The following is a 22,359-nucleotide window of genomic DNA, read 5'->3' on the forward strand; positions in this document are numbered from 1 at the left end:
TATAACTTAGGGGGCAGATCTAGTCTTGCTCCAAGATGGCACCTGCGCAGGTCAATTTCTGGGTTGATCTCAGTGGAACTGAGAAGTGTGGTGAGAGGTGTGATACTCTCTTAGCAAAAGCAGAGGTCCACTGGGTCGGAAAATGATAGCTATGCCTGGAGTCTTCTTCCTTCTCCCATGCCACAGAAAGTGTTGATTACAAATGGAGGGCATGGTCCGCTCTGATATGTTGAAAGGCCTGACTTTATGGCATTGAGGGCGGTTGCCACTATCGGAGGTTCCCCTTTGATCAGGGTAGGAGGGCATTTTGACGTGGATACCAGACCCAAGGCTTAAACCCTATCCAGAGGGAGATCCCCAATGCTGATTGAAGTGGTCACACTGGAAAGAGAGGATGAAATGACCATATGCCTTAGAGCACGATTCTGGCAAACTGAGGCTAGTAATCATGCTCACCTCTTTTTGGTGGGCTGGAGGCCTTAATTCATGTATGTAGTGGTAAGCCAGTGAACATTAATTGTTTGTGGGTACTCTCCTTTTGTAGAGCAGACAGCAGACCGTCTCTGCCCTGATCCCTCTAAAAGTGAATATAAAGCTGGAAAGCAGGATTTCTTCTGTAGGGGCCAGAACCTAAGTGGGCACTGAGGGTGGGGGAGGAACTCGTGGGAGAGGGGCGAATGCTATTGCAAAACAAATGATTCTGATGGTGAAGACTTTAACAAATCTTCACAAATAATTAATACGTAAATATCTGCTCTGGACGAAGCCCTGGGCAAGAGTCTGCAGTACACTAATCGGAGACTGAAGCAGAGACGTTTTAAGACTTGGGCAAAATAGACAATTGCCTAGGGCCTCCATCTTTCAAGGGGACCCTTGAAAGTGAGCTTGCTCTTGCTCACCTTTTGTTTATTTCTGCAGTTTAACCTCTCTTTCGCCGACTACCTCTATCTTTGACTCTCTTTTTCCAGTATAAGGAGTTTAGGGGATCCAGGAAAGAACATATTTCAACCGTTAAAGTGGGAGCCTGTTTCTGAAAGTTTATTTGGCATCAGTCAGTCTTCAGTTAGCAGAGTATTTGTAATAAAATGGAAAGTTGCTACGAACAGGGGCCTCCTGAAATATGTCTTGCCTGGGACTCCAAGAATCCTTAAGACGACTCTGGGTTGAAGTGCATAGTCATGAGCAGTTTGTGTGTATGGTCTGTGCCCCAGTTTTAAAAGAAGGTGGAGTATCTTTAAACCAATGCAAAGGCCTTCAGTCGAGGAAATTCTGGGTGCTGTCTTTCCTCCTCCTGACAGTGAGATGAAAACACTAAACACACAGTATGTGAACTCCTTAATGCTAGGAACATCAACATTGTCGGTTCAGTCCTTCACACAGAGGGAAGCTTTAGAATTGTGAAAAATATTAGTGAGGTCTTTATTTCTACTGAAATGTTGCCTGTAAATGTTATTTTGCATGAACGTGTAAAGTAATTGGATGCAAGTATGTGGACAAGTGATTATCTGCAGGAATCTGTCTCACTTTAAGCTCTCAACCCTGCAACTCTTATTGATCACGCCTGGCTGAAACGAGAGATGTTTATTACTGCATATTGTTTATGCTTTGTTATTATTAATTAAAATGTCCTCTTACCCAACCAGTTTGAAATCAATCATGTTTAGAGTACTTTATCCTTATAATGTCATGACTTTGTTTTGTATTTTATCAAGTGCTAGGTTCAATGATTTTGCTCTATTTTTATGTGTGGATTTTTGTAATCTTTGTGTAGATTTTCTTCATTTGTATGTTCTAGTCTATATATAAATATGGCTGATAGTAAAATGCGCTTCACATACTTTTCAATGTACTAAAGAAGTGTAAGAGCTGAGCCCATCTGTGTGTGTGACTCTGCAATATCAGTCTAATGCAAGCCTGCATTTAATCGTTTTAAATTCTTGGAGCCAAAGACGGAACTCTTTTTGGCTTGCTTTACTGACTTCCATTTGAATCTGCCCAGCTCTCTTTAATTCTCACCTCTATGTTGAGATGCCTGCCTTCTCTGTGCAGTCCCTAGTGTTTACACTATAGAAACCAAAACTTCTGTAAAGCAACCACAGCCACTTGTGGCTTGATGTTCACTCTGTAAATAACTTTTTTTTTCCAGAAGCAGGAAATACCCACTTCACCACCTGCTGAAACCCTGCACTCTGCTAACATTGAGCCATGGGTGTGGGCCTATGATGAGTTGGCTTTAGGAGTAGGCTGTAGGAAATACAATCAGGTTTACTAATACCACAGTTTCACCTCACCACTTGTGAATTTCGAGGGGAGTCCATCCCTGCCTAGCCTTTCAATAAAATGCTAGTAAGTTTATCATGTCATCGATGAGTATCTCAAGGTCCTCTGACGTGAGGATTGTGGTTTATTCGATGGTATGGTTGTGCGACCCTACCATGTAATACACTCGCAATTCTGTCTTGGGCCCATTCAGGCTTGTTTGTAAAGCCTTTAGCTCAACCCTGGGTAGCTGTGGCTTCGAGCAGCAATGCTTAAAAATCAGGAACTAGTGCTAAGCATTTAGAAGCACCAAACAACGAAATAAGAAAGTCACGCAACATGAAAGAAATCAAACACCAATTTATGAAAATAGATTATATTTTTATGATTTTGTAGACACCAAGATGAGCAAAATCCACTGGAGGTTTCCGGAGATACAGCCTTTTAAGTAAAACGTAAATCTTAGCTTTTTAGTTTAAAACACAAACAGGCATTGGTAACTATAAAGTTTAGAAACTTTTGAAAAGTTTGAAAGAGTTGTGATCAGCTACTCTGGCCCGAGTGGGGTGACCAATCCTGACAGGGAGAAGGTCGGGGGAGGGCAATAAGAAGTATTTGGACAGTTCCCTGCTCACCAAAGCAGTCTTGAGTCCAGTCCCACACTTTGAATCAAGACCACCATGGACTTCAGTTCAGTGGTCTTGATACTGGGGATGCAGTATGCTGAAAGATGCTCTGGGTGCTGTGCAGTCGACAGGGATGTCCTTGCGGTTATTCCTCCGGCACAGGGAATGTGGGATGACTTTGGCTGCAGGTGTCTGTGTCTCTCAAAGTCCTTTTTGAGCAAGTAGATGGCCAGCTGCGGCTGGGATACTGATCTCTGTACACAGCGGGTTCAGTGGTATCCTTTTTAGGTCTCGGCAACGAGAACTATTGTCGCCTAGTAAGCTAGCAAGGGACTACAGAGAGGTGGACGAGCCGACCAGGGTCTGTGGACGCGCACAAAGGCAGGCAGGCAGGCAGGCAGGCAGGCGCCAGACACACACACAGACAGACAGACACACGCACGCATGCATGCATGCACACACACACACACACACACACACACACACACACACACACACACACACACACACACACACACACACACACACACACACACACACACTCTCTCTCTCTCTCTCTCTGCCGCCCCCCCCCCACTCACCGGGCTCTTTCCCTCCACATCGGGTCAGTCACGGCAGAAGGCAGACTCTGTGTCTTCTCCGGCGATCTTCAGCTGATGTGCACGCCCACGCTGCCTCTCGTGCGCGCCCACCACGCTGTTTCGCGCCCGTTGATCCTCAGCTAGTGATTATCACTCCTTCTAACCCGGATTTTAAATGACTATTTCTTGGTTCTCTAACTCCACTCTGTTGATTCGTAACAAACTGATATTCAGCACATTTCACAGTCTCGCTTTTGCTTCTCATAAATACAATAAGATTATTTTAAGCAATGTCTACCCTTCTTTTGGTTCTGTGCCTATTATGCTTCGGACTATAGAGTTTTAGAAAGTGTGGTGGAAGATTCCATGATATCAGTGGTGTGCACAGTGCAGAGTGAGTGTGCAGAGTGCAGAGTAGTGAGTGCAGAGTAGTGAGTGCAGAGTAGTGAGTGCAGAGTAGTGAGTGCAGAGTAGTGAGTGCAGAGTAGTGAGTGCAGAGGAGTGAGTGCAGAGGAGTGAGTGCGCAGAGTAGTGAGTGCGCAGAGTAGTGAGTGCGCAGAGTAGTGAGTGCGCAGAGTAGTGAGTGCGCAGAGTAGTGAGTGCGCAGAGTAGTGAGTGCAGAGTAGTGAGTGCAGAGTAGTGAGTGCAGAGTAGTGAGTGCAGAGTAGTGAGTGCAGAGTAGTGAGTGCAGAGTAGTGAGTAGTGAGTGCAGACTAGTGAGTAGTGAGTGCAGACTAGTGAGTAGTGAGTGCAGATTAGTGAGTAGTGAGTGCAGACTAGTGAGTAGTGAGTGCAGAGTAGTGAGTGCAGAGTAGTGAGTAGTGAGTGCAGAGTAGTGAGTAGTGAGTGCAGAGTAGTGAGTGCAGAGTAGTGAGTAGTGAGTGCAGAGTAGTGAGTGCAGAGTAGTGAGTAGTGAGTAGTGAGTGCAGAGTAGTGAGTGCAGAGTAGTGAGTAGTGAGTAGTGAGTGCAGACTAGTGAGTAGTGAGTGCAGAGTAGTGAGTGCAGAGTAGTGAGTGCAGAGTAGTGAGTGCAGAGTAGTGAGTGCAGAGTAGTGAGTGCAGAGTAGTGAGTGCAGAGTAGTGAGTGCAGAGTAGTGAGTGCAGAGTGCAGAGTAGTAAGTGCAGAGTAGTGAGTGCAGTGCAGTGCAGGTATGTGCAGTGCAGTGCAGGTGAGTGCAGTGCAGTGCAGGTGAGTGCAGTGCAGTGCAGGTGAGTGCAGGTCAGTGCAGTGCAGTGCAGGTGAGTGCAGTGCAGTGCAGGTGAGTGCAGTGCAGGCGAGTGCAGTGCAGTGCAGGCGAGTGCAGTGCAGTGGAGTGCAGGCGAGTGCAGTGCAGTGCAGGTGAGTGCAGTGGAGTGCATGAGAGTGCAGTGCAGTGCAGGTGAGTGCAGTGCAGTGGAGTGCAGTGTAGTGGAGTTCAGTGGAGTGCAGGTGAGTGCAGTGCAGGTCAGTGCAGTGCAGGTCAGTGCAGGTGAGTGCAGTGCAGGTGAGTGCAGTGCAGGTCAGTGCAGGTGAGTGCAGTGCAGGTGAGTGCAGTGCAGGTGAGTGCAGTGCAGGTCAGTGCAGTGCAGGTGAGTGCAGTGCAGGTGAGTGCAGTGCAGGTCAGTGCAGTGCAGGTCAGTGCAGTGCAGGTCAGTGCAGTGCAGGTGAGTGCAGTGCAGGTGAATGCAGTGCAGGTGAGTGCAGTGCAGGTGAGTGCAGTGCAGGTGAGTGCAGTGCAGGTGAATGCAGTGCAGGTGAATGCAGTGCAGGTGAGTGCAGTGGAGTGCAGGCGAGTGCAGTGGAGTGCAGGCGAGTGCAGTGCAGTGCAGTGGAGTGCAGGCGAGTGCAGTGCAGTGCAGGTGAGTGCAGTGCAGTGGAGTGCAGTGTAGTGGAGTTCAGTGGAGTGCAGGTGAGTGCGGTGCAGTGCAGGTGAGTGCAGTGCAGGTCAGTGCAGGTGAATGCAGTGCAGGTGAGTGCAGTGCAGGTCAGTGCAGTGCAGGTGAGTGCAGGTCAGTGCAGTGCAGGTGAGTGCAGTGCAGTGCAGGTGAGTGCAGTGCAGGTGAGTGCAGTGCAGGTGTGTGCAGTGCAGGTGAGTGCAGTGCAGTGCAGGTGAGTGCAGTGCAGGTGAGTGCAGTGCAGTGCAGGTGAGTGTAGTGCAGTGCAGGTGAGTGCAGTGCAGGTGAGTGTAGTGCAGGTGAGTGCAGTGCAGTGCAGGTGAGTGCAGTGCAGGTGAGTGCAGTGCGTGCAGTGCAGGTGAGTGCAGTGCAGGTGAGTGCAGTGCAGGTGAGTGCAGTGCAGGTGAGTGCAGTGCAGGTGAGTGCAGTGCAGGTGAGTGCAGGCGAGTGCAGTGCAGTGCAGGCGAGTGCAGTGCAGTGCAGGTGAGTGCAGTGCAGGTGAGTGCAGTGCAGTGCAGGTGAGTGCAGTGCAGTGCAGGTGAGTGCAGTGCAGTTCAGGTGAGTGCAGTGCAGTGCAGGTGAGTGCAGTGCAGGTGAGTGCAGGTGAGTGCAGTGCAGGTGAGTGCAGTGCAGGTGAGTGCAGTGCAGGTGAGTGCAGTGCAGGTGAGTGCAGTGCAGTGCAGGTGAGTGCAGTGCAGGTGAGTGCAGTGCAGGTGAGTGCAGTGCAGTGCAGGTGAGTGCAGTGCAGGTGAGTGCAGTGCAGGTGAGTGCAGTGCAGGTGAGTGCAGTGCAGGTGAGTGCAGTGCAGGTGAGTGCAGTGCAGGTGAGTGCAGGTGAGTGCAGTGCAGTGCAGGTGAGTGCAGTGCAGGTGAGTGCAGGTGAGTGCAGTGCAGTGCAGGTGAGTGCAGTACAGGTGAGTGCAGTGCAGGTGAGTGCAGTGCAGGTACGTGCAGTGCAGTGCAGGTGAGTGCAGTGCAGGTACGTGCAGTGCAGTGCAGTGCAGGTGAGTGCATTGCAGGTGAGTGCAGTGCAGTGCAGGTGAGTGCAGTGCAGGTAAGTGCAGTGCAGGTGAGTGCAGTGCAGGTAAGTGCAGTGCAGGTGAGTGCAGTGCAGGTGAGTGCAGTGCAGGTGAGTGCAGTTGAGTGCAGTGCAGGTGAGTGCAGTTGAGTGCAGTGCAGGTGAGTGCAGTTGAGTGCAGTGCAGGTGAGTGCAGTGCAGGTGAGTGCAGTGCAGGTGAGTGCAGTGCAGTGGAGTGCAGTTGAGTGCAGAGTGGTGTGTATTGACAATGTAAATGACAATGCCATTTATTTATGATTTAAAAAAAAAAAAATGTCATGAGCAATGCCAAATGCTCTACCTTTAATGATGCCGAGACCATTGCATTGTAAATGCTTGTGTTAAGGCTGGTGTCTGCCTTTTGCGACCAATCTGGACTCCGAGAACACTCCTGGGTCCGGCAGACTCTGGTGCAACTTATTCGCCCTTCGAGGATCAGTCTCCTGGGTTCCCCGGTGGCTGTCACCTGCGATTTGAAGAATGTGGACATTGACTTGCTGGAATATGCTACTTCGGCTGCTTTGATGGCCCTAGTGCAGACTGACCCTTAGACTCACTTCTTTGGTCTGGGGCGCGGGAGCGACTTTTCCACAATCCAGGAGCCACAGGCACAGCCTTCTCTTTTCTAGCCCAAGGTGCAGCCGGTGCAGTTCAACAGTCAGTGCAGCCTCTCTTTGCCAGGTCAATCCTTTCTCCAGTCTGAGGTTGAAGGTGCCAGGGGTGCTATGTTTATTGCCAGAAAGTTACCTGGGGGGATGGTGCCGTCACTGGCCAATCGGCTACCAGGATCCCTCCCGCCCTTTGAATAACTTGTGGCTATGTGCGTCCTCTAGCAATCCCAGAGCTCACTCTTCTGCCTACTCTAAAGATGTTTGAACCTTTCCCTGGATGTTAGGAGCTTGGTAGCTCACCTTAGAGGTGCAGCCACGTGCGAGCTAAACGCCCATGGAAAATCAGTTAGGTCACTGGTCCTCCTCCCTGTTCCCCCCCCACCAGCTTGTCTACCTGAACATGAATGTGTTTGGCCTTTTGCCCTCCAAAAGGCTACTTCGCCTTTGATGCTCACCTTTTGGGCCAGCACCCTGTGTGGCTTCCTGCAAGGGGGAGGTAACACCTTCCTCTGTAGCAGGCTATTATTGTTCCTGAGCGTCGTTCACATGCCTCCCCAGGAAGTCAGAAGGCTGTTTGGCGGCCAGCAACTGTGTGAAGCCACTGAACAAACTGGGCATCAGAGTGACAACTTTCTAAAAGTTGCCTTTCCTTAAAAGTGACATTTGCTTCGAGTCTAGTTCAGTGCCACATTTAATTTGATAACTTCAAGTACCCACTTTGGTAGTCCCATTCAGAAGTTAGCCGGACTGATAGGTCAGCCGGTAACTATATTAGCCAATGAGGCTGCCGACCTTTTCACAGCAGAAACGATAATTTGGAAGTTTTGCTGTTAGGCCATATTAAAATTATATTTCCTACTTAATAACATACAGCTCCCTGCTTTAGGGCTCAATAGGCCTGCCTTAGAGTAGTTTTATATATATCTTTAAGGGAAGTGAGGGATTTGCCATTGTTTTAAATGGTAAAGCTGAACTAGCATTTTCAAAACTGCTCCTCTAGGCTGCAGTGGAAGGCTGGGTACAATTCTTGAACTTTGCCACACATGGTAGCACAACTTACATGCTCTGGGTACCCTTGGTACCATATACTAGAGACTTAAAAGTAAGCAGCTTGTGTCAATTGGGGGTAGCCAATTCAACATACACACTTTAATGGGTTAGAACAGTGGCACTGAGGTTTAGTCAGAAGGCCTCAGTGCACTAGGAGTCGATAAACCAGCAGCATCAGTCCAAATCTTTGTTGGTGATCATGTAGAAAGAGGCCTTTCCTTACATCTGGTATGTAGCCTTCCTCTACTTGACTTTGTCTGGAAAGAGACTCTTTAAAGTATGTTTAATTTTTATTTAACCACGAAAAGCACAGAATCTGAATTTTCTTATTTATTAAGTGTGTTTTTTTATAGCACTAACATCACCCGTGGATAGCAGTAGTGTCATAAATCATATAGGGCCAGATGTAGGAGCCATTTACCGACCGGTAACGGCCGATTTCGGCCGTTACCGACCGGTAAATGGGTTTTTGGTATGTAGGGAGCATATTTTACCGATTCGGCGGTAAATTTACCGAATCGGTAAAATTCGGTATTTAAGAGTCGGTAAATATGAATTACCTACATCTGGCCCATAGTGTAAAATAAAATTCCACCCAGATAGGGTATAAAGAAGACCACAGATCTATTTAGAGACAATAGTTGTGAGGCGTCTTTACGTACATTAAATTGAGATTTTAGACTTCCTGCCTTCTTGGAAATACATTATCCATTAGACGAGACTTCCAGTCCCTTTGACTAGAGGTTACGTTTTTAAATGTATTTGTTTTTTTAGGAGGTATGGTTTGCAAATAATTTTAGAATATTTTAAGTAAAACGGGCCCCAACCTTGCCAATACAATTGAAATGTAATTTTTGACCAACGGTGTGCTTCAAATGCTGGCTATTTCTTTAGCTGTTAAGTGCACAAATGTGTTCTTATTTATGCTGTTACCTCCTGACTGCAGTTACCCACAGATAGTTTGATTCCCACTGCATCCTGGTGGTAATTTTATGTCATCACTGGTTATACACATGTCCAGAAACTCGGACAGTGCCCTTTGGAGCAGTGTTTGGTGGAGTAATAATTTATGGCAAGTCATACTTGTTCCAGAGTATTTTCCAGAGCTCCGTGATTTGTTCCATGAAGTTGGTTGATTACATTATTTTACACCAAAGTCTTCTAATGCTATTAGTGTTTCCTTATTTAACGTGCCAGTCCTTAAAATCTTACCTGTCTCCTTGTTCCAGGAGTTATATGAAGCATTTCTGCACAGCCACTGTGAATCTGTAGAAGCCAAAAAGGATGCTATCGCTCTGAGGCTCAGCATCCGGACAACCAACGATCTCCAAAAGATTTTGGCCCGAAAGCCCCGACTTGTCCAGGTCTTGATAGAGTTCCTGTTGTCTGATGACACAAGCAGCTCTTCAGTGGAGTACAATAACACTCTGCAACAAATTTATGTGGATTTCCTCTTGGCTTCTCTGAAGTCACTGCAGAAAGTGGAGGACAGCCAAGAGTCGAGCTCTGAGACTGCTCATCAGATATACCGCACTTTAAGCTTGATGCACTTCAATGTGGAACACCAGGCAGGTGGACTGCGATACGTTTTCAAGGAGCTATTTGACATCTGCATTGATCCAAGATGCTTGTTGAAGGAGGAGCAACTTCTTGGCTGTCTTTTAAGAAAGCAAACCCATGCCCTTATTAGCCTATACGAAAATGTTGCCACTGAGAGAATTAGAGAGATGCTTGTAGGACCAAAGACGCCAGAAAAAGGTATGGACATTTATTTAATCTGTAATTGTTTTAAGGGGATACGCAACATAGAATTCTTTTCTTGCAATATTGATTCACATTTTTTATCTGTAATATTTACCTGCCTGAAAAACAGCTTAATTTTTTTCCTCTGCTATAACTGTGCAGGCCTTTACCGCTTCCTTTTATCCCTTCCAATACGTTCTATAATTTTCTGGTTTCGTCTGAAAGGTGTTGCACTAATCTAGTGTTTGAAAACTTTACTCGAACACAAACCACTTCTTTTAGCAGGTTAAATGTTGTTGCTCATGAGCTGATGAGACCGTCGTGTAGGTATTCTACCTACAAAGGGAGCTGAGGGGCAGATGTATCAACATCCAGATTTGCGAATCTCAAATAGCGATTTTTTAGAAATCGCTATTTGAGATTTGCAAATTGGTATGTATGTAGAAAATCGCATTTATTTGCGATTTTTAAAAATTCCATAATTACGATTAGCAAATTGCTCATCACAATTGAGGAATAATTTCCCATTCATTTCTATGGGCCATGGGCCAGGAGGCCCATAGGAATGAATGTGAAGTTATTCTCAATTTGCGATTTGCAATTTGAGAATTGCAAATTTAAAATAATTTCAAGGGTGCAAGGGTGTCCTAAGGACACCCTGATGCACCTCTGAAATTCACATGTGTGGACATATGGCGCATATACATGCCCTAAGGGCATGTATGTGCGCCACATGGCACCTTCACAAATGCAAAAAAGTGCTTTTGTGAAAGTAATCGCAAATTACCACCCACTTCAAGTTGGTGATAATTTGCGATTGCTTAATGAGAAATCGCACAACTTGGGTGCTTTATACATTGCATTTAACCGCATGCGTGCGGCGGCTTTTTTCGCGCTGTGCGGCTTTTTTTAAAAAGCCGCGTTACATGACGAGCTCAAACATGAGCATGCGAGCGGCGCAACTCATGACGAGCTCAGCTCGTCATGAGCATGGAAGAGGTTAAGGAATCGCAAAATTTGCGATTCCTTAAATGCAATTGCAAAATAAGAAATCGCAAATGTGCGATTGCTTATTTTGCACTCAAATTTGCTACATACATACCATTTAGCGAAAATGAGTTCGCAAACGCTGAAATTCTATGAATTTCGGCATTTGCAAACCCATTTGAGCTTCATACATATGGCCCCAACTTCTTTCTGTTTTACTTTATTTATGCTCTTGGGACATATGTTAAGTGATAATCATTTTTTTCATCTAGTTATTTACGGTGTGAATGGTTGCATGCTATAAAGCAAGTCTTGCTATTGCTTCATCATCTTTGAAAATATGGAGTTCTGGGGGTAGCTGTTGAAAAAAAAGTCACAGAAAATTACTTTCATTCTCAAACACTGTCCATATAAATTCGTTTTTTTTAAGAACACAGTATCAGTCTTCTTAACACTGGATCTTTATCTGAGGCGGTGCATTATTTTTCTCTTTAATTAATGTTTATTAAAACAGTGTTTCAGTAGGCTTGTTTGTATTTCTGATTGCCATCATATGCCATTAAACCAGATTCCAGCACATTTGCTTTAATAGTTTAGGATAAACAATATGAAAGAGGCTTAAAGGTTGTCTCAATGTCATTGCTAAAAGTAAAGTGGTCTCAAATAAGCCAGCATGTTAAATGCACAGTTTAAATCGAGGGTCCGACTGTTACCAAGATACAATGGCCTTTGATATAGTGTGAATGGCCTGATTTCTTGTGCAATGTATTATCTTCTTCATTTCACAAATACATGCACCAAAATGTCACTCTTTCATCAAGTAGCAAGCATTGGCAAAGGCAATAGTTTTGATTTTAATATACTCACACATGCAAGCAAAGGCACAAGACTATCATTTGTGAATGCCTGTTTTTGCATGCTTTAGTACAAAATAGCCACACACACATTAGGTTTGCCACTGCTTGTTTAGAAGAGTATTTAGAGAAACTCTGGCAGTCAGTTGTGCTGTCAGGCCAGAGCTAACCAACGTTGACCTAGTCAGGTAGGTTTGTCATTTTCTAAGGGCATGTTTAATAACAGTTATGACTGTGTGTATGTTGCCGTCAGTAGTCCTTGAATGAAAATCTAATAAGGAAGCATCATCTGTACCCTCAGTGAAGAGTGTTATCAAAAGGGGTCACAGTATGAATTTGAATTGGAGTTGTGAACTTGAAGGCACATATCACAAGTATTGCTAGTGCATACTTTTTACTAAGGGTTGTTTTTAGGTCTCGCTGAACCAACGCGCATGTGTTGTTCAGCGAGAGTATAGTAAGGGACATTCAAAAATGCTCCCAGTGTGCAGGGGGATTAGGCACAGTGCATGTGCACCAGGCGCACGCACCATTTGTCCGCCTGCAGCTTTGGGTGCATTTTCGCAGCCACTTTGATGTTCTCAGTGAGCCGCGTGGCCACTGAGAACATCAGAGCAGCCGCGAAATGCTCACCATTTGCCACCCCCTCCCTTATTCCACTTCCTGCTTGTTGTTTCTTCTTGCGTTACCTGCCTGTATGACGCTTCCTGGCGGTCTATCTCAAGTTGGCACCCTGCAATCTGTGTAGATCTTTCTGTACGTGCACACCGCATGCGCGTAAGGCCCTTATAGACCCAAGGACAAAGGGATAGCTGTTATCGGTGCTCTCCAATTTTCTGGAGTCCCATGAGATCTTACATGACTCCCAGTCGGGCTTCCGTTCAAATCGTAGCACCGAGACCGCGCTCCTTGAGGTTTCTGAAACCATCAAAGGGGTGCTGGATACCGGGGGCAAAGTCATGCTGGTGTTGTTGGATTTGTCGGCGGCTTTTGACACCGTCCCCCATGATGGCCTGCTCGCAAGACTCTTTGAGATTGGTCTTCGGGGGACGGTGCTCAGATGGTTTTCGTCTTTTCTAGCCGGCCGCCGGCAAACGGTCTGGACATCACCTGACACCGCTGTGATGCCGCCTTTGGGAGTCGGGGTCCCTCAGGGCTCTATATTGAGCCCGACCCTTTTTAACATCTTTATGACCCCTTTGGCGGCGATGGCGGAGTCATTTGGTGCCCGGATCGTGTCGTATGCCGACGACACCCAGCTCCTCTTCTCTTGTGAGAGAGGGGCTGACTTTGACGGGGAGAGTATCCGGAATTGCCTTGGGGCGGTGTTCACATGGTTCCAACTGAACAGCCTCAAGTGCAATTCCGACAAATCTGAGGTACTCTTCTTCGGGTGCGATACGGAGCCTAGCTGGCAGGCCTGGTGGCCCATCGACATGTTCCCTCCGTCCGGTTCTTCCCCCATGGCTAAAAACCTGGGGGTTAAGATGGACAAGGGGCTGACGATGAAAGCCCAGATCCTGGGGGTGACCGGCACCTGCTTCGGCCTTTTAAAAATGTTGCGGAGGTTTTTGCCTCTCTTGTCAGAGGAGCACAGGAGGCTGACTGTGCAGGCTCTGATAGGCTCCAGGTTGGATTATGCCAACATTCTTTACCTGGGCCTACCAGAGTACCTGTTGCAGCGACTTCAAGTTGCGCAGAATGCGGCGGCCAGGGCCATTTTTGGTCTAAATAGACGCACCAGCGTCACCGGGCTATTGGTGACGCTGCACTGGCTACCCATCCGCAAACGGATCGCCTTTAAGGCTATGACTTTGGCCTATAAGGCGCTCCATGCCGTGGGAGCAAAACATCTCCAAAAGAGGCTGGCCTTTTACCACCCGGCTCGCTCGCTGAGGTCCGAATCTCTACTTTTGGCGGCTGTCCCTCGTGTTAAGAGAGCTCGCCTGGGCGGCCGATCTTTGTCTGTTGGCTCCACAGATGTGGAATTCGCTTCCGCTCCCACTTCGGGGGGCTACTACTCTCCTTGATTTTAGAAGAGGTCTCAAAACTTGGCTGTTTACCCAGTAGGTTCCCTAGCAGTCCCTCTTTTTTTGTCTGTTTGCTTTCTACTTTTTTTAACTGTGTTATGTTACTCTGAATTAATTCTCCTTACCTAAAGCGCCGGGACACTCTTTTTGAGTAACCGTTGCGCTATACAAAAGAATAAATAACATAACATAACATAACATAACATCGGTGGGCATTTAGAGATGCGACTCTCTTTAATGCCACAGTGAGTCAAAAGGTAGGCGCCCCAAATGCTTCCTTTTCCGCATATGGTATTGCTCTTCTGAATTTCAAACCGAATGTTCCTTCTTAGTGCCTAACTTGAGGGCTTCCTTTGCAGGCTACAGTGCCCCGGATTCTGGAGTTTGTTTGCGTTTCAGAAGGTGCCTTGTTCTGGCCTGTGCTGTGGTTAAGCGCACAGGCGTATCTAGGCGCACACAGAAGCCCAGGTGCTGTTGTGTACCATACGACGACCTTTACCGGGACGAAAATCTCCCGCAGCCATCTTTCCCCTCTCCGATTCGCCCCCTCCCCCTTCCTTTCCGATTGTGGATGCTCCTCGCCCTCTGGCCCCAGACGGCATCAAGCAGGCCGTCAGTATTAATATTGTCTCTGCGGCAATTTCCATGCCTGACTCCCAGCTCGGCCTTTCGCTTCATTCAGCTCTGTTGCCATGAAATTGTCGGGCGCCTCTTCCGGGTGCCAGGGACTAAAAATACTGCCCTGTTATTTTTGGAAGTGGCTTCTCAAAACACTTGAATGTTGTCTCCTGGATATTAACACCGTCTTGCAAAACAGTCTTTGTCCTCCTGTACACCACCTCATTTTATCACCAGTATTTCAATACATAGCGGAGCTAACTTCCATATCGTTTACATCAGCCCTTCATTTCTCTCATTTATTTTTCAGGCCTTCCATTTCTTCCCCCTCCATCTTTCTCAGGCCCCCCTTCTCCTTGGTAGGCAGATGAGTTTATTGCATTTATCTAATCATATTACAATAAATGTTCGCTTCTAAAATAAGAGATACAAAAATGCACCTAAACTCATCACTTTTGATACAATTTATAAGCAACTGATCGTTAAAAACAAGAAGCACATAAACTATTCTGAGAGAAATACGTCAAGTGATTTAAGAACCCAGGCTAGTTAGCGAGGTCTACGAATTTCATTAAAGCACTAATTTAAGATGGGATTTGGTTATAAAAACAGTGATTGATGCTTCTTTAGTAGTGCATTTGCCTTGTTGAAAAATCGTCAGTTGAAAAATCGTCAGTGATATTTGCGGAGACTTAATAAGTTAGGGCAGATACCGATATGTTCTATACTTTCCGACTTATAGCCACACTAGCAGCCCGTCCCGACCTTGTCCGGGTGCAACAGGCTTCCCCGACCCCCGCCCGCCCCGACATTGTGCAGCAGTCCGGGCCCCCGCCCGGCCTGTCCCCCGCCTTCCCCGACCCCCGCCTTCCCCGACCCCCGCCTGCCCCGACCCCCGCCTGCTCCAACATGGGTCCCCTTACCTGAGCCGCCGCTCCTCCCACCTGTCCGCTGCTCGCACCGCCGCTGGCCTGTCCACTTCTCCTCACGTCACCGCTCCTCCCCCGCGCCATGTCCGCCGCTCCTCGGCGCGCTCCTGGACGCCGCTCCTCCCCGCGCTCCTGACGTGAGCACGCACGTCGCGGCCGGCGCTACTTCGGAGGAACTACTTTTTTTTTTACTTTAAATTTTTTAAATAACTTAAAAAAAAAATTTATATAGCCTATAACCATCTACACACCCTGACGATTCCAACGGTGTATCGGGTGTGTGGATTGGCGCTGTGGTTCCTGAGTTTACCCGCCTCAAAGGCTGAAAGTTGTTCCTTTATTATAGTAGTATAGATTAACAACATGAACCATTCTGCATAAAATACCTTTTACCAGCTGTTTCAGTTTACAGTGAGGTAGGTCTCAAAGAGTGGTCAAGCCTCGAAGATTGTGATGCCTGATCACAGCACCCGTACTGTCCATATTCAGATCAACATTTTTGTAGTTATTGCTTTGTAAATCCTTAAAAATGATCCCTTTAAATGTTAAGGTGCTTGCATTGCTGCTTTCACACATATACCATTATTATTATTTTGGATGGTTGTGATATATGTTTTCGCACGCCTTGTCGTGCCACAAAGGTGGATGCTCTACTTTCCAAGAATAATTTTACCATAAACAATCTCAAAGGAATACCACCAGAAAAACCTGTAAGGGTAGACGCCAAGGTAAATACATTCATATATTTAAAACAAAGTTGATCCCAAAGCTTCATGAGTCCAATACACTCAGTATATTTCCAAAAGGTATCCTTTATTTCTTTAAACAATGAGATGAGAAATGCAGCCATCGCATTTCGTCTGAAGAAACAAAAGGGACTTCTTCAGGCCAAGGTCAATCTGTTACCATAATCTCACAACTTCTCAATAATATGTTCACAAACTCTTGTCTCATTTATATTTATTTATTTATTTATTTAAAACACTTATAGAGCGCAACTGTCGCCTGGCAGGCATCCTGGCGCTGGGGTGGCTTACTCCTAAGGTAGAAACAGTGGGAGATTATTAGACGGTAGTGGAGGGGGATCTAGGGGAAAAGCCAAGTCTTTATTAGTTTTCGAAAAGGCAGGAGCTGTGAAGTATGGCGAATGTCAGCGGGCAAACTGTTCCAGAGCTTTGCAGCCGCCACTCGGAATGATCTTCCCCCGATCCTAGCTCTCTTGAATCTGGGTACTATTACAAGTCGAGCGGTAGCGGATCGCAGAGCTCTGGTTGGTGTGTACCAGGTGAACATCCGTTGTAGAGGTATAGGTCCTAGCCCGTGTAATGCCTTAAAGACCAAGCAAAGAGACTTGAAGGCAATACGTTGCTTCAGGGGAAGCCAGTGCAGCTCGGCTAAAGCAGCCGTGGTTGAGGATCTCCTGGTCCATCCAAGGGCCAGTTTGGCTGCTGCTGACTGGATGCGTTGGAGTCGGTCAAGCAGTACCAAGGGGGAGTCGAGCAGGAGAGCATTGCAGTAGTCAATGCGACTAAGGATGGTGCACCTGATTATCTGTGCTCTCGCGGGTAGTGGAAGTAGTGGCAGGATTTTACGTAGTGATCGCATAAGGGCCGAGCAGGTGGCGACTGTTCTTGATACCTGTGTTTCCATGCTCAGTTTGTTATTCAGCATGACGCCCAAATTCCGAACACTGGCCACAGGTGGCGGGTTGTCTGAATTTTCCGGAGGCCAGAAATCAGCAGGCAAAGGGCGAGGTATGCGGCTGGCTGGGCAGAACAGGACCTCGGTTTTAGAGGAATTAAATTGGAGGGAGTTATGGTGTAACCAGCCAGCAGTATCTCTCAGGCAGTCGTGGAATGCTTCTAAAGTAATAGAGTCTTCACCCTCCCAGGAAAAAATAAGCTGGGTATCGTCTGCGTAGTTTACTGTGGTCATGTTATGTGATTTAATAAGAGAGACCAGTGGTAATAAGTAAACGTTAAAGAGAATCGGACTGATAGAGGAACCCTGGGGTACACCGTGAGGGACTGGGGAGAAAGCAGATTGAAAAGGGGGGAGGGATACAGCCTGTATATCCACAATTATATCGCAAGGCGATGCAGCAGCATCTTTTGATGTCTGCTACACGCATGTTGAGAAAGTAAGATGCTTGTTTGATTGTTACTCAGGGGCTCATGCTTTTGGATTTTAGGCTTCAAAAGATGCTGATGCCTCAACTTTCGATGTACTTGTGGATATAAGTGATCCATAAATGAGACCGGAGAGTTTGGCTTCATCAGTGGCACCCAGATATACATATCTGTCAAGCTGCTCTACTATTCCATCCCCAAAAGTCCAGGTGATAGGTTCTACTTTCTTCTCAAAGGTAACCACTTCAGTTTTTCAGTAATTAACTGAAGTTTGTTTTCCAGATTGTTGGCAGCTTATTTTTCTGACCTTTTGGGTGTTAATGAAAAGATCACGATGTAATCGGCATAGGCCAAGTCAGTAATAAAGTGGTTGAACCTTCTGGACCCTCCAGGCAAAGTGGCATATCGGAGATGTGTAAAGAGAACAATACAGACACAGACACAGACACAGACACGCAGACACACACACAGACACACACACTCTCTCTCTGTCTCTCTCTCTCTGTCTCTGTCTCTGTCTCTCTCTGTCTCTCTCTCTGTCTCACTCTCTGTCTCACTCTCTCTCTCTGTCTCTGTCTCTGTCTCTGTCTCTGTCTCTGTCTCTGTCTCTGTCTCTGTCTCTGTCTCTCTCTCTGTCTCTCTCTCTCTGTCTCTCTCTCTCTGTCTCTCTGTCTCTCTGTCTCTCTGTCTCTCTGTCTCTCTGTCTCTCTGTCTCTCTCTCTCTGTCTCTCTCTCTCTGTCTCTCTCTCTCTCACACTCTCTCACACTCTCTCACACGCTCACTCTCACTCTCACCATAAGTCGGCAGTGCACGCTTTCACCAGGCACACACAGCACCAGCCGGCAGTGCACGCTTTCACCAGGCACACACAGCACCAGCAGGCAGTGCACGCTTTCACCAGGCACACACAGCACCAGCAGTGCACGCTTTCACCAGGCACACACAGCACCAGCAAGCAGTGCACGCTTTCACCAGGCACACACAGCACCAGCCTGCAGTGCACGCTTTCACCAGGCACACACAGCACCAGCCGGCAGTGCACGCTTCCACCAGGCGCACGCTTCCACCAGGCATCAGTGCACAATTTCTACAGGCACACACACCACCAGCCATCAGTGCACACATCAATTGTTAACGCTTCCACAATTAACTATTGTAGCAATCACAGTATGGCGCACTTTACTTTTAAACATATTCATCTAAAGCGGAGCATGACACCATTGCTACAAAATAAATACACTTTTTTGGGCCTACAATTTATAGACTTTTGTTGTAATTGGTGTTGCAATATTTAGCAATGCCAATAGCTCAAACTTAATTAATGCGAGACCTATTGCATTGCAAATGCTTGTTTCCTCTGCATCCTAAAGAAAGCCTATATGCACTTTTATTTAATTTATGAACAAAAAAGCTGTAAATCGAACAATATTATAACAGCAAAGGAAATCAAATTAACATCTAAATATGATTTGTGAATAGCATTTTGTCTTTATAATTGGTGTAGGAACTGGGTTCACCAGTTCCCCGGGGGGTCGCTTGGCCCGAGCAGGTAGGCACCCGAAAGCTTAGGTGTAAAGTGACCACACAGCACACACATCCACCGAGACAATGAAACTCACACAATGACTGAGACCACACCAGTGAGGTTGATTAAAACACTACTCTTTTATCTAGAATCAAAATCACGGCTGGTAAATCATGTAGGGCAGATCAATAATCACAGTAGCAATAGTACATTAAAACATTCAATCAGGGGAGCAAAGGGAGCAGGTTAATCAATAAAGCATGTCACCATAACCATTGCCTAAAAAGGATAAACGTGTTATTACTCATCAATAAACATTTCATTAGGCAAGAATAAACATTTCAACACTCAGGTATACCCCTGACATTAGAGGTCAGGCAACATCACATTAGGTAAAGCAACCCTGTCATTATAAACCTGTAGGCAGTTAGGTTTCTTCTTGGCGCTTGGTGGTTCCTGCGCCCTTGGTAGATAACAGATTCTTGGTTCCTTGAGGGGGCGGAGGCGGGTTGAGTTGAAGGCTGCTGATAGGATTCCTCAGCAGGTCCAGGTCACTGCAGGTGGTCCCTGGGTTCCCCTCCCGCCGGGCCAGATCAGTGGGTAGTTCAGTGTTTCTCACACAGCTTGGTGGGCAGCGCCTAAACCCTGTCACCCCCAGTGGTATAGGTTTCTGACTAGGCCCTACCGCCTAAGTCTCCGGCGTAGGGTCCCCCAGGTCAGTGATGCCCCAACTGACTGAAAACTTTCCCTCCTTTTCTTTATATATGCCCAGGTGAGGTGACCACTCTCTGAGGCGGCAAAACAGACCCCGCCCCTATTCTAGAAGGTTCCAGGAACTTCCCTACTCTAACTATGGGCAGGCAAGGCAGGCTGGAATAGCAACAATGTTTAAGGGTTTCAGCCAGCTCCTGGCAACTAGGGTGCTACACAAAAAGACCACGCTGCAGTAGCAGGGGCCTATGGCAGCCATGTTTGAAGTAGAGCACCTGCACCTTAGCATTGGTTAGCAATTGGAAGGTGCGCGGAGACCTAAGGCCAACAAAAAAGAAGGTGGGGAAAATGAGGCAAGGGTGAAAAAATAGGGAAAGACCACCCTAGGGCTGACAGGTCTAACATGCGTCGTCCCCCAGCCGAAAGAGGGGAGAGCTACCCAACCTCTAGGGAGTTCTCGTCACTAAGGCGGAAAAACCGGGAGAGACCGTCAGCATTGGCGTGGTCAACTCCGGGCCGATGTTCCACCCTAAAGTCCATCCCCTGTAGGGAAATGGACCACCTTAGCAACTTGGGATTTTCGCCTCATCTGCATGAGCCAGCGAAGGGGTCGGTTTGAATCAGGAAGTGAGAGCCAAAAAGGTATGACCTCAACTTCTTCAAGGCCCAGACCACAGCGAAGGCTACTCGCTCGAGCTCCATCGTTGTTCCCGAGGGAGGAGTCTCCTGGAGATAAAGGCCACAGGTTGTTCTTGGCCGTCGTTGTTGAGTTGCGAGAGCACAGCGCCTACGCCGTGCTCAGAGGCGTCCGTCTGCACAATGAACTCCTTTGTGAAGTCAGGTGTTGCAAGCACCGGAGCTGTGCACATCGCGCGCTTCAGTGTCTCGAATGCCTCTTGGCAAGCAGCCCTCCAGATCACTTTGCGTGGCTGCTTCTTGGACGTCAGCTCCGTCAGGGGGGCTACGATGGTACCATACCCCTTGACAAATCTGCGGTAGTATCCAGTGAGGCCAAGAAAAGCTCGGACCTCAGTTTGGGTTTTGGGGGGCTCCCAGGCCATGATGGTCTCAATTTTGGCCTGGAGGAGTTGCACCTTACCCCCGCCCACCAGATGTCCCAGGTAAACGATGGATCCCTGTCCAATCTGGCACTTGCTAGCCTTGATGGTGATGCCAGCGCGTTGCAGAGCCTGCAGCACCTCCTGGAGATGCTGCAGATGGTCCTCCCAGGTGCTACTGAAGACAGCTATGTTGTCCAGGTACGCCGCTAAGAAGGACTCCAGACCAGACAGCACCTGGTTCACCAACCGCTGGAAAGTGGCCGGAGCATTCTTGAGCCCGAAGGGCATCACTCTGAATTGGAAGTGGCCACTTCCACCTTATGCCACACCACTCTATGCCACTGCACTCTATGACACTCTACTTTGCGCCACTATAAGCCACTCCATTCTACACCACTCCACTCTAGGCCATGCCACTACACTATAAGACTCTAATATATTCTATGCCACTTTATTCCAATCTACTCCCGCCACTCTTTTCCACGACACTCTGCTCCACTCATTGCCACTTTAATCCACTCTAAGCCACTCCACTCTGTGCCAGTCTCCTCTGTGCCCCTCTCCTCTACACCACTAACCTTTAGGCATGCTAAACATCAGCCATGCTTGTGTACAACGTGGCAAAAACACATTGGCAAAGCCAATAGCTCTTGCATAGGCGTAAGCTATTGGCTTTGCCAATGTTTGGTATATTTGACATTAGACTTTACCTTTTACTAAATTAGATGTACAATATACTTACATATAGAGTCTCCCAGCCAGCCTTCTTCATCCCTTTATCTGTTATTGTATCATTCACATTTCTTTCTATCACCCACTACAACGTGGGGCAATGGGTCAGCCCACTCCAAAGACTGGTTAACCTCACTGTGACTGATGCCATTCTGCTCTTTCACACATCAGATTGTTCCTTTAAGTGCTAGGGACTACTATAACAACGTTACTTTTTGAGACTCAAAAAACTTTATAGGTTAAGCCTACTAGACTACACAAGCTCTCTGGTTGCAAAAGACCTATTGTGGCTTACAGCCCTAGGAATCCTTGAATTAAGGAGAGGAGATTTCTTTCTAGCTGAGCGCCACACAGAGTGTGTATAAAATGTAATATAGAATCCCAAAATGGGGCGACCGCACTGCAATAGAAGAGTAGGTGGGGAGGTCTCCTTTCTAATTGTTGCAGTTCCAGCATGATGAGCTCTCCCTGATGGACAATTTATGGAGTCGGGCCAGAGTCCAGAAGGTCCTGTGAAGAAGCCAGAATTTCTTCTAGGAGATAGAGGGAGAGATTTTGTGGGAGACAACTGATTTCCAGATTAGATGCCAAGAGTCTGAGGAGACTGCCTCTGAAGGGACCCATTTTGTTTGAGGTTTTGAGACCAAGTTAGTAGATTTTAATTTTAAGAGGTGATAGAACTTGAAAGATGGTGGCCAGACTTATTGAAGATCGGTATGGTTTCGGGGAGGGAGGAATCTCTATGTGGGGGCTTCATTTTGGATAAGCCGGCTTAAAGTTTAAGAAAGTCGTAAAGGTCTAGATCTAGTACGTTGAATTGAAGTCGTAGTTCGCTGAATGAGAGAGTTGTCTTTGGGGTTTCCAAAATTGAATGCCCTGTTAGGCCTAATGAGTCCAGAATACTGGTTCCCCATGAATTTTGATTTTGGGATTATTCCAAAGAGAAATCATGTAATATTGTGTGATCAGAGCCTGTCAACC

The 22,359-nt window shown here is 47.1% G+C and overlaps 1 protein-coding gene across 2 annotated transcripts in view; it reads left to right on the top strand.

Moving 5' to 3' along the window:
• The window catches only part of ZFYVE26 (zinc finger FYVE-type containing 26), a 657,581-nt gene that overhangs the window by 18,932 nt on the left and 616,290 nt on the right, over positions 1 to 22,359 (top strand). For both annotated transcript variants that reach the window (XM_078659543.1, XM_078659544.1), the window contains exon 3: positions 9,288 to 9,816. In XM_078659543.1, coding sequence (XP_078515669.1) covers positions 9,288 to 9,816 — 529 coding nt within the window. The remainder of the gene's footprint in view (positions 1 to 9,287; positions 9,817 to 22,359) is intronic.

Source organism: Lissotriton helveticus, chromosome 9, assembly GCF_964261635.1.
Source record: "Lissotriton helveticus chromosome 9, aLisHel1.1, whole genome shotgun sequence".
Classification (NCBI taxonomy): domain Eukaryota; kingdom Metazoa; phylum Chordata; class Amphibia; order Caudata; family Salamandridae; genus Lissotriton; species Lissotriton helveticus.